Source organism: Fukomys damarensis, unplaced genomic scaffold (genome assembly GCF_012274545.1).
Source record: "Fukomys damarensis isolate Sample0158 unplaced genomic scaffold, DMR_v1.0_HiC HiC_scaffold_30, whole genome shotgun sequence".
In the NCBI taxonomy this organism is placed as follows: Eukaryota; Metazoa; Chordata; class Mammalia; order Rodentia; family Bathyergidae; genus Fukomys; species Fukomys damarensis.
Genome location: NW_022900942.1, coordinates 57,876,919 through 57,889,396, shown reverse-complemented (window position 1 = coordinate 57,889,396; position 12,478 = coordinate 57,876,919). Strand labels below are relative to the sequence as shown.

At 47.0% G+C, this 12,478-nt stretch overlaps 1 protein-coding gene across 3 annotated transcripts in view; it reads left to right on the top strand.

Annotated features, from left to right (window-relative positions):
- Lama3 (laminin subunit alpha 3) overlaps window positions 1-11,812 on the top strand; it is a 216,352-nt gene extending 204,540 nt beyond the window's left edge. For all 3 annotated transcript variants that reach the window (XM_010638727.2, XM_010638728.2, XM_010638729.3), the window contains 7 exons: window positions 1,715-1,898; window positions 4,030-4,170; window positions 7,086-7,245; window positions 7,347-7,477; window positions 9,178-9,271; window positions 10,501-10,620; window positions 11,379-11,812. In XM_010638727.2, coding sequence (XP_010637029.1) covers window positions 1,715-1,898; window positions 4,030-4,170; window positions 7,086-7,245; window positions 7,347-7,477; window positions 9,178-9,271; window positions 10,501-10,620; window positions 11,379-11,524 — 976 coding nt within the window. In that variant the 3' untranslated portion in view covers window positions 11,525-11,812. The remainder of the gene's footprint in view (window positions 1-1,714; window positions 1,899-4,029; window positions 4,171-7,085; window positions 7,246-7,346; window positions 7,478-9,177; window positions 9,272-10,500; window positions 10,621-11,378) is intronic.
- The last annotated feature ends 666 nt before the right edge of the window (window positions 11,813-12,478 follow it).

Genomic DNA, 12,478 nt, shown 5'->3' with positions numbered 1-12,478 from the left:
GCCCACCCGCAGCCCGCCCCTCTCCCCCTGCACTTTGAGTGAGGTAAGTTGTCTGCTTTCTTGGTGATCCAGTCTCTAGATGCAGTCCTTTCACGTCCAGCTCTAAGTTATACATCATAAATGAAAAAGGTAACATTTTAAAGGTTACAATAAAAAAGCAATCCATCGTTAATAACTATTTATGTGAAACTATTTGAGTGCCGAATATGGTAGCCATCAGATTATATTTTCAGGAATTACAGGCTTATATTTTCAGAAAGCTGCAAGTATTTTACTATTCCCATCCTGATTTACATTCTAGTAATGTTTGACTCTCGTCCAAAGCCAGTGCCATCATTTTAACCCCAGGGTGAACATAGGAAAGTGGCATTTCTTGTCTCCTCCTCTAGCCGTGAATAGTCAAAGCGACGATATCACATTCTGGGATTTGCATCCACTGCCGCCTTTTCAGGGCATTAGTCAGTTAGCCTTTTCTGGAAGAAAATTGCTTAAAGAAACAGTTCTGGGAAGCAAATGTCAAGTCGCACCACGGAGCTCTTGCATCCGCGAGGTGCTTCCCCTCCTGGAGCACCTGCCAGCGTCCGCCCTCCTCTGCAGGCCAGCCCCCGGCCTCCAGCCCTCTGACTCACAGACGCTCGCTGTTGCCATCTGGGCGATTTCCTTTAACAAGCACGGACTTCTTTTTCCTTTGGAAGAATGTTCCCCTCCAGGAAATTTGCTAATCTGAAGATTACTTCTCAGCCTCACACCACTGAAAACAAAGAGAATAAACAGTGTAACTCTTCCTGCCACTTCCAGGCTCTGCCTCCAGAGTTTCCGTTTACTGCTTAATTCGGTTCAGTAATTATTTATCGAGTCCCTGCTAGGTACTGTGCACTGGGAGTACAGCTATAAGCAGGACCGAGCTAGCTCAGGCCTCCAGTCCGCTGTGTGATGAGACATTAGCCCCCAGCAAAGCAGGATGCAGCCAGCTGCTACCCGCATTTCCTGCCATATCTTTAGGATTCCTTTCAGGGTATCCGGGGACCGTGTACACAGCGGCGCACTGTACACAAATGCCTCCCCAGAGCCCAGCACAGAGCCTTATACTTGCTCCACAGTTACTTGCTGAATGGGGGAGTGGATGGCCATCACTTGTCATAGACAGTAACTGTTGCTCAGCCGTAAGTCCAAGTCCATGCAACCGTTCATGTTAATGAATGTTACCTTTCAACCTCTGCTGTGACTGCACAGTGTGTAGTTCCTCTTCCAGCACAGAGGAAGTATGAGGCTGGAGAGTTGTAGAGGTGCGTGAATCTTTATGTCTGTGCCTTAATGTTAAATGAGTCTTACAGAGGGAGGAAGTGCTCACCCTATGAATGGATCGCATCCTTGTTCGGTGTGATCCTTCCTCCTTCTACAACTTCCCTCTCTGTGAATATACACAAATAGAAGGCACACTCCTCAGGCTTAAGGAGTTCAGGCTGCTGCGTGAAACAAATACAGTCTGATTCCACTTACGTGAGGTACCTGGAGCAGGCAAATCCGTACATACAGGAAATAGAGTGGTGGTTTCCAGGGGCAGGGCGAGAGAGGCATGGGACAGAACTTCGCTCGTGCCCTGGAAAAATGGGAGTCTGGGTATATGCACCACACCCACTCTCCCAGCTATGAGAGCTGAAAAACAGTAACAATCTCCCTTCCTTCCTTGCCTGTTGCTTTCTTTTCCCCACAGGTCAGAGTTTTCTGTGGACATACACACGACCTCCTCCAGGGGGCTGGTGTTTTACGCGGGCACCAAGAACTCCTTTATGGCACTTTACCTGTTGAAAGGACACCTGGTCTTTGCCCTGGGGGCAGCAGGCAAAAAACTGAGGCTCAAAAGTAAAGAAAAATACAATGATGGGAAGTGGCACACGGTAAGATCTTGGCTACATTACAGCAGTCTGAGCACTCTGAGAAATCCGAAATCTAAAATGCACCCAAAGCCCAAAATTTTGAACAATGACATGACACCACAATGCAGAATTCCAGACCTGATCTCGGGTTGTAGTCAAATTACAGACAGGCCAAAAACATTGTGTAAAAGTGCTTTCTGGTACCGGGGATTTAGCTTAGTGGAGCTATGCCTGCCTTACAATGCAAGGTCCTGAATTCAATCCCTGGTACCAAAAAAAAACTGCTTTCTGGTTATATGTATATAGTATATATGCACATAAATGGATTTTGTGTTTAGAATTGTGTCCTATCTAGGATATCTTATTATGTACATGTGAGTATTCCAAAATTCAGAAAATCTGAAACTTCTTACACGTCTGTTCCCAAGCATGTCGGTGAGGGATGTTCAACCTGCACCTCCAGCTGGGGTGCCCTTCACTGTCTGAGTAACTGAAAACAGGAAGCAGCACCTTTCTCAGGCATACAGGATGGAGCATCAGGAAAGCCTGTGTGGGCAGAGGCGTCAGGCACCCAGTGTCTTGGTGCTGGGGTTGCTGCACACATCATGTGTCACTGATGCCCTCAGTGCCCAGGTGGGCTTCGCCATGCTCCTTAGAGCCCCTCTGTCCTCGCCCGGCTGTTTTGTCCCCTGGCCTACATCCACCCTGTTTCCTGGACCATTTGCCTCCTGCAGTGGCCACTTCCAGGCCTCCAGAGCCTCCTCTGCACCTGAATGTCTTCCCCATCACACAAGCAGAAAGACTCACAGCCCTAGCATCCCAGCTCTGGCTTCATGGCAAACCAGATTTTTAAAAATACAGTGTAAGCCCAGAAGGGAACTGATACTCAGATAACCTAAGTGGCTTGGCAAGTGGCATTCACTTAGTCACTCAACAGCTAGTCCATGAGCGGCTCTTCTAGAGCACATGAGCACAGAATTCTCATAACGTCAGCTGTGGGTAAGTGCCTTCAGAAAACACTGGAGCAAGGTCAGGAAACAAAGCAGAGTAGGGAGACTGTTTTAGAGCAGGTAGTTAGGAAAGGCCTTCTGCAGAGGGAGGCCACTGTCCATATTCAAGCAGGTGCTCTGGGCAGAGGGAGAGGCAAATGGAACGCCACAGGGGAATGAGCCTGTGGAACAAACCGCAGAGCCAGGAGAGGCATTGGAGCAGGAGCCAGGTCGTTAAGCTTTGAAGGCCACCGTGCGGACTTGGGATTTCATTCCAGGTGTCTCTGCAGTGTAGGAAGAGAGTTAAACTAGTAAAGCAGATTTATGGTTTTTAACCTCTCTTCAGCGGAAGAAATAGGGGGGTGGTTGGAAATAGAAGTGGGGACCACGCAAGGCTATTCATACGTCTAGATTCTAGAGAGACTGCGGCAGAAGTGCAGAGCTGGGGTCTGGGTGGCCCTGGAGCAGAGCAGAGGGCTGGCCCATGGCTGCACAGGGAGGGGAGAGAAACAGTCGGTTCTATAGCAGTCTGGTAGCAGTGGGCGTCTGCTGAGGAGGAGAAGGTGGAGAGGAGGCCTGTGACCAGGGAGAAAAATTTCGGGCTGGGGAAGACCAGCAGCCCAGACTTGCCTCCCCACGTGTCCCCTTCAGGAGGCTCGAGGCTGCAGCTGGACATGGACACTGGAGAGACGGCAGAGTCCACAGTAGTCCTCACTTGTAGCAAAGGGTTGAACGCCTTGCCCCTTATGTTAGCGGAGAAGGGCTGCATTCTCCTTTCTCTGGGAGCCTCCCCAGGTACACAGTCGACTTCCACCCCTCTCAGCTCTACACAATACTCCTTCTCTTTATTGGGAAGCTCCTTGTTCATTTACATGCCTCTGGTTGCCCCTCTTTGGTACAAATTTCCAGATCAATTGTATCTGTTTATTTAGTTCACTTTTGAGCAACCGTTTATCTGCCCTTTCCAGTTTGTTTAATAGTTTGTTCAATACCTAACAGTCTCACAAAACGATGGTGAGGGAATAAACAGGAGCAAAACCTCATTTTTTTATAGCAACGGAAGGGTAGGAAACAACAAAAAGTAATGTTCAGCGACTGCTAATAAATGCAGCAGCAATGCTCAGAGGTAAGAACTTGACGCATGTGCTCTCTTGACTCTGCAGGTGGTGTTTGGGCAAGATGGCGGAAGGGGACACCTGCGTGTGGATGGCCTGAGGGCCCAGGAAGGCAGTTTGCCCAGAAATTCCACTGGCAGCCCAAGAGCAGAGGTTTACCTGGGGTGGTCTCCATCAGGGAAGCCAAAGGTAAACATAATAAGACAAATCCACCTTATAATATCGCCACCATAAGGCTATGAGATGTATAAAAATCTCACAATGCCTTAAATGTTTTTTGCAATATGGAGTGTTCACAGGGCCACAGAGAGGGCCTCACTCCTCCCTCAGAAGCCTTCCTGCATTAGGTGCAGGTTAACACAAGTGCCCAGACAACAAGAGAGTACAGATCTTCTCCATGTCTTTGCCCACACAAGGCCTGTAGCTCCTCTGCCAGGAAACGCACACACATCTAAGGCTTTAGGTAGAAAGCAATCTTGGATTAAGAGAGTGAGGTCCACTTTAGTAATTTGTGCCACCTTCGCCATCTTTGCTGTACTCAGACAAAGCATTTACTTCATAGTTTGCTATTGAACTTGGCTGTGTTTTTGGAGGGCCTTTTTTCTCTTTCTCTCTCTCTCTCATATACAGAAGCCCACTATCCTTTGCCACAAATAGTGCAAAACCATAAAAATAAATACACAGAAATGAAACGGTATCATTAGCTTGATGGTGTGGCCTGTCCCCCTTTCAATTAGAGAACTGGGAGCTTGCCGAGTGAATAGGGAGTGTTCAAGACATATTAGCATAGAGCTGAAATTTGTCATTTGTCCTAATTAGAGGGCTGGACAGAGAACTGAAAAAAGGAAGAAAACTGGAGGTGTCGCTCAGCGAGGGCAGGCTTGGCATATGCAAGGGTCTAATCTCCAGCACTGAAAGAGGAAGGAAAAGGAAGAACATACTAAATATATACATTTCAGTGTTATTCAGCATTTAAATTTTTAAAATATCCCTAGAACCAAACTGGGAACCCTGGGCTAAGGAAAAGTCAGGGCTCCCCTGTCCCCAGGGGAGGGACACTTGGTGGGTGTGTCAGGTTCAGCGGCTGTGCTGGGCTGCCACCCCTCCTCTCCTCCTTCTGCAGAGCAGTTGCACCTGGGTCACCTGGGGTCGCCACACACACTTGTCCATCTTCTCCCAGATTTGTCTTTTTCTCCCACAAAGTGAAGTACAATGGTCCTCAGTTCAGGCTGCCAACCGTGTTCCCTGTACAGCCATTTTTTCCTCCTTTTCTTGAGAGCTGCTGGTGCATTCCGGTCTGACGTTTCCTTGCAGTGAGGCAGGGAAGGGCCCAGATGCAAAGGTGTGCTGAGAAGTGGACATAATTAAGGCAGGTTCTCTCCACCAGCATGGACTCCAGGGCTTCAGCCTGACCTGGCCAAAGCCAGTCTCCACCAGGCACTGCCTGGCCCACTGGAATTTTGCTGGAGGGTTAGGCCAAAGCTCCAGCAAGCAATAAAGTATTATTTAGCTTTCTCATATATAGTAACTTTTCTATGTATATCATACATAAATCATAACATGCTTATATTCTATGCACAATAACACATACATAATGTAGGATATATTAATTGCTGTGGTGGGTCCTCAAGGTTAATGTAGACTTTTCTTCATCTTGGAGAAATCACAAGATGGCACAATTTCAGTATACTTCTGACCTGGGTAGGATCTTTTAAAAACCACCTTAATCAGGGCCGGGGATTTAGCTCAGTGGTTCTGCCACCTGCCTTGCAAGCACAAGGACCTGAGTTTGAGTTTGATCCTGGTCCAGAAAATCCCCACAAAAACCCACCTTAATTATCCCTGGCTTCCTAACATCTGGGACCAAGAGCAGCATCCATTACAATACCCTTAACAGCCAGGGTTCTTTCCACAGCCTCCTGCATCCTGGTGGTGTGAACCATCTTCTCTGTCCTCCTCCACAGCCTTTCCAAGGGTACCTTCCCTACCTGGCCATTAAGGAGTTCAGTGGCAGGTTATGGACACCCTGAGAAGTATGTGCTTGGTTTCAGGCTCAGATTTCTCACTAGGTGGCAGGACTCAAGAGTGGGCCTAGAAATCGATGTAATTAAGGCAGATTTTCTTTATAAGCTTGGACTCCAGGGCTTCTTAAGAAACTAAAAACTTCATGAGGCGACCAGCCAGCCGTTTACCACTGATGCTAGCACCGCATTCATGACTAACATCACCCTTGTCTCTCAACATTACTGTATCCGCATCTGTGGTGTAGGATTCCAGGGCCTTGAAAGCATTGATTCTAGAAGGGAGTTGGGGGGTTTTCTGTTCAATGATTTTTAAGATTTTAAAAAAGAATTTTGTAAATATCTTGAGAACCTGTGAACATGTTACAGTCCTTCTCTCCGGAAAAATGTACATACAGAGAACATCTGGGGTATGATACAAGGAAATACAAATCCTCAGAAGCCCAGCCTTTGGGCCAAGCAAGGAGCCTCCATTCCAGAGTGGGCCAGGGTCTACCCTCACACCCACCCATGATGCACACCCATGTCATCTTGTTGTAACTCTACAGCATTTGTGCTTTGTGGGTACTACACTGAGCCAAACACCGAAGGGAGCTGTTTGGCACTCCATTATTTTTGGAACATTTTGGCCTCATTTTTCAATCAGCTGCCTCGCATTAAGTTCTCACTCCAGCTCATGAGACCCTCAAGAGTGGTCCATTCCTGCAAAGCGATGGTGAGATCTGTAAATGGTAAGGTGGAAATTTCCCCACACGGCAGCTCAGTTTGTGTGGCTCAGGGCCGGGTCCACCCTCGGTTGTTCTTACTCTAGCCTCAGCAGGCAACCTCCACCGCCCCACAGTCCTGCTCATGCTCCACCTGGCGTGGAGATCCTTCCAACTTCAGCACTCCCCAGACATCTGCCAGACAGGTTTTCCTTGATACTCTGGGCAGGGAGCCAAATAGAACAGGCAAGCCCACAGGACTCTGAAGCAGGGAGATAAATCCTGTTGGCCAGTAAGTTTCAATACCCCTTAGCTTGGATAGCCAATGCACACTGCGGAGTCATAAGTCATGAACTCTTTCTCTTCTGCTTGGTTACAGAACCTCCCCCAAAACAGCTTTGTGGGATGCCTGAAGAACTTTCAATTGGATTTAAAACCCTTGGATTCCCCTTTGACAAACTTTGGGGTATCTCCTTGCTTGAGTGGCTCTTTGGAGAAAGGCATTTATTTCTCCCAAGAAGGAGGTCACGTCAACCTGGGTAAGAAGCAGTTTGGCAGAGTTCGTGTCTCTGAGTCTTCAGAACTCTACCTTTTGTCTTTAATTATTACACTTTCATTGTTTGTTCTTTCCTTTCCAAAGCTAACTCAGTGCTGTTGGGGCCAGAGTTCAAGCTTATGTTCAGCATTCGCCCAAGAAGTCTCACTGGGATCCTAATACATATTGGAAGTCAACGAGGACAGCACTTAAGTGTTTATATGGAGGCAGGAAAGGTACGTAGCAGTCTGGTGACCTGGGAGTGGGAGGTAGAAACCAGATTCCATTTCTACTATGACTTCTGGGTGAACATAGCTTTATATTTAAGTTAGCTTTGGAGATGACTTGTCATTTTAGTTTAGCAAGTAATTTTATCATCATGTTTTTGTTCTTCATCTTTAAAATTGGGAAAACTCACAAGTCAGGGGGAATTCCAGCTGTACCACTTGGTTATAGAGCCCTTGGGAAGTTTCTTAACCTCTTTCAGACTTGGTTTCAGTATCTATAAAATAAGGACAGTAACGCTTGTATTCTAGGGCTTTTGTCAGGATTAGAGAAACTTCCAAGGACTTCTTAGATGTCCATTTTCCTTCCTTACCTTCAGCCTCATCACATCTCTGCTTTTATTCAGAAGGGCAGTGCCAGAAGTACCAGACATGTTTTCCCCAGCTGTCTCCACCATGCCACAGCTGTGCCTGTGGTCTTGTTCATGGAATCAGTCTGTCCTCTTAGTCTCTCCACACTGCTCCAGCCACACCGGTCACTGGGTCCCCCGCTGGTTCTCCATTGGTTTCTCACGGATTCCTTCTTCAGTTTATATTTCTCCTACCCCATCCTCCCCATCGCTCACAGACCTGCATCAATATCTTATTTTCAACCACCCAGTTATATCTCTTTCTTTCTCAAAGATGTCTCTCTACAAACAAATTCTTCCAGGAAGCTGCTCATAGTTGAGGCCTTGAGTCAAAAATTGAGGCTGTGCTATTTCCTTTTATCTCTGTCTTTCTACTGTTTATTAAATGTGAGAGGAAATTGTGCTAGGAGAAAATGAAATGTCCCAAACTCCTAGAATACTTTTTCTCCTGGTGCTGAGGATTGAACCCAGGCCTCTTGCACATCAGATGAGTGATCTGCACTGACCGACAACCCAGCCCCTCACACACTTCCTACTGAAGTTGTAGACATTGCATCTAAGCAGGTCTCCTGTCACCCAGAGAAGCAGCACAATCCACCTTCCAGGGGGTAGAGACGAGACTTACCTTTTCAGAGAAAGGGTGGGAAGGGTCCTCGGTGAGAGTCTCTGGATAGGAACTCATCTCAAGAAACAAAACCAAGACCTGATGGCGTTGGAAGTCACATTGTTTAGCCTGTGGATAGACTCTCCATCTAGATACTGGCAAATTAAATGTAAGTTTTTTACAGAGGCACATCAATGATGGTGTCTTATCATTTGCATTGATTCAGCCCTGGAAGGTCCTGGAGGAGCCCAAACTAGACAGTGGGAAGTAAGATTCTGCACTGAGGTGCTGAGTGCTGGCACCGTGAGGGGCCCGGGACAGATACACTCATTCAGCTTGTTCAATGTCTCGGTCGTAACTGGCTGGAACCTTACAACAGACTGTGGGCCACCACCAGCATTTTTGTTTTCCAAACTCATCTGATTCTAAACAGAGCCCCTGTCACACACGAATGACTGGGAAGGATGGCTGGTGCTCACCCGTGACCCTGGATGGGGTCTGGCTTCGGAGGGATTGGTTCGTGGCCATTGCCAACAGCTCCAGGCGAGGCCTGGGTTTACAGCCTGCTTGCCGGGAGCTGGGGGACCGTTATTCAAAGTGTTTGTGGACTGTCTGCATGGCCCTGCTTGGGGAGGGAAGAGGGGAAGCAGTGTCGTCTCTGCGTACCGGAAGGAAGTAGCAAGGTGCGTATGTTGCAGGTCACAGCCTCTGTGGACAGCGGAGCGGGCAGGATGTCGACGTCAGTGACCCCGAAGCAGGCTCTGTGTGAGGGGCAGTGGCACTCCGTGGCAGGTATGACATCCAGTCCCCTGCTGTACGCACACTGACGCCGTCCCTTTTCACATGGATCTGGATGTCTCGAGGTGGCCTCAGTCCGTCATTCCGAGCGCCGCCAGGGCAGCTCACCCACTTCGCTCAGCCATTGCCGACCCCACTGCGTGGATGTTATTTGTGGCTGCAGCCTGCAGTTCTCCGTGACTTCCTGTGTTGGGGGATTTTGGGGTGTGTGTGTGTGTGTGTGTGCACGTGCACACGCGTGTCCAGCAAATTGATAAGTTGTATTCATTTTTTCAAGGTAATACAACATTATGATTTAAGTTTTGGGTTTGAAGCCGAAAGAAAAGAGGTCACATTTCAGCACCATCCTTTACCTCTGTGACCTTGGGCAAGTGATTTAAATCCTCTTTCCCTTCAGGTTCCTCACCTGTAAAATGGAGAAGATAAAAGTAGCATTCTCCTCACAGGGTGTGCACATTAATGGAGTAGAGTGCAGAGTGCTTAGCCCCACGTCTAAAAGCAGCATTCAGTGAGTGTCTGCTCTCACTACAGTATAGTTAAGTCTCATTGTTGGGCTATTTTTTCAACAATCAGTTAATGTGAATGTGAACTATTTAGATAAACTAACAGTAGAGAGCAGACATATCTTCTCAAGTAGAATCTTTTTTTTATTAATAACTCATGGATATTAGTTTAAAGACAGGTGAACCTGTATTTGCTCAAATACCTTTTATCAGTAGCAATCTTTGCTTGGTCAAAGCTAAATACATTGTGATTAGCTCAGATTGTTAACATGGGAGGAATTTGCTTCCACGGGTCAAAAATGTGTCAACTGTTTTTGGCATCCGTTTTCAGAAGCCAGTGCCTACTTGGAAAGTAGCTGAGGTCCCGTGAAGTAAGCATGGCTTCTGGAGATGAGATAAGAGCTTGAATCGCAGCTCTTTGTAGACCAAGCATCTGCTCAGGTCCTCAGTGAGTCTCAGCCTCTCACCTGGGAAATGAAAATTATAGTAATGTCTTCTGCAGAGATTCGTGTTAGGGATAAATTGGGTGATGCATGCGGAAGCCCCTCATGCTGCCTGGCACTAAGAAGTGAGTTGAGTTTGTACCGAGCTGGGCCAAGTGCCAGCAGGTAGTATGCCATGGGTCCCGTGGGAATGAATCAAAACGAAGCCAGTGGCAACACCACAGTCCAGGAAGCACTCTCCCTGGGTGATGGGTTTAACCAGCTTCCTTTCTTCCAGTCACCATCAAACAACACATCCTGCACCTGGAGCTGGACAAGGACAACAGCCACACAGCCGGGCAGCTCACCTTCCCACCCCACGGCACCCAAGGGTCTCTGCACATTGGTGGTGTCCCAGGTGACTGTCACCCTCACTACTTCCACACCTGTGTTGTCCATTGTCCACTCTTGACCCAACAAAGATGGTGGTCTCCACGTGGGTCAGGAGCAGGGTAGCCCTCCACTGGGTGGGAATGGTGAGGCCCTGTGTGCAACACTTGGGGACACCTAGCAGCTGGCTGTGAGCACTGCTCAGCACAGGCCCAGCCATGTTAATGCTGACTCTTCTCGCCCCAAGCCTGGTAATTTATAAGCCTCTCTTTAAGAGGTTGCATTAACTCAGAAACCTGCTATCAGCAAAGAATCAGGCAGAAAACCAGATCTCTCATCCCCAGATGCTTATTCTTGCTGCTGAGTTATTAGGCTCAGTGGGACCGGAGTGGGAGAAACAGGCAGGTGGAGATGGAGGCAAGTTTGAGACTGGAATTCTGCCTGGAAAGAGGCTCTTCATTCTTCACTGCTTTGCATCCTTCCGAATAGTCTGCCTGGTTGTTGATTTTATAGGCCTTTCATGACCCATAGAAAGCAGCAGAGTTCAGGTTATTGCCTATTGATTAGGACTGTGAAATCTCCTACTCTGAAGAACTCAGGAGTTGCCTTGTTGCTGATTCATCCCGGCAGGCATTGTTGGACACCTGCTTGAAGAGGAAGAAAGGACCGGGTGGGATGAGCCATGGGGTCCTCTTTGCTCTTCCTTACAACTGTCTGTCAAGTTCAGTGTGCCTTCATTCGGCAGAATGAAGTATTTATCAAGGGCCTCTTGCTTTTCTCTTTCAGCCAATCTGAAGACATTGAACCTTCCAGTGTGGAGGTCATTTTTTGGCTGTCTAAAGAATATTCAAGTCAATCAGAAGCTGGTCCCTATTTCTGAAGCCATGGAAGCCCAGGGCTCTGTCCGTCTGAACGGCTGCCCTGAGTACTAACCCAGAGCTGCCACACAGCAGGAAATTTGCCTGCGTGCCTCCCTCCACAACTCAAAGTCATGCTTGACTCGACACCATCAGGACACGCTTACCGCACATCTAATTTTGAATTCTGACCATGTAGACCCATCATTTAGGCAGTCAATGTAACATATTTCACACAAAAATCCCATTTCTTGAAGAAGATGAACAAATTGTTATTCAAATATGTACATCCATGCTGCATATTATTGCATACAAAAATCCCATTTCTTGAAGATGGACAAATTGTTATTCAAATATGAACACAATGCCTTACTTAGATAATATTTGTCACTAAAATCTGTGCCTTTAAAAGATCATTTTTCCGCTTGTCAAAAAAAATAAATCTCTTTTTGAGCACTTTAAGAATATTAAATGTCTACATTATGTTAGATCATAATTTATGGGGTTAAATAAAAGCAGTGTACTTTTCACATTTTATGTTTTTGAAACATAAAACCAAAGGCTTGATGATCATTGTTAATCATATAATTCCTTAGCACCTGGTCAGTGTGCTACCTATGACGTAGTTTTCTGCAAGTAATTATGGAGTACAGACTGGAAGGTTCTGTGTGTTCTCAGTCTGTGAACCTCAGTGAGGTACAGAAAGTAGTTTTGCCCTTAAGGAATATCCAATTCAATTGGGGAAACACATAATATTCATAAAGTAGTAATTAACAAATTGAACTCCTGAACCCATCAATTAATGAAGACCACCGGCTTCCCAGCCTTTTCCTTTCCCAGTCTGCTACCAACCAAGTCTGGATAATTATTACCATTCCCTTGAGGACCCAAACTATCTATTGGAGAGCTGAGATTGAATATGTACGATAACTGAAGCTTTGTAAAGCATAACAGAACTCAGCAGTGGAAAGACTTCGCCCTCCTACAAGAAAGAGAAAGAAATCCCTTCTAGTTTTTTCCATTCAAGAA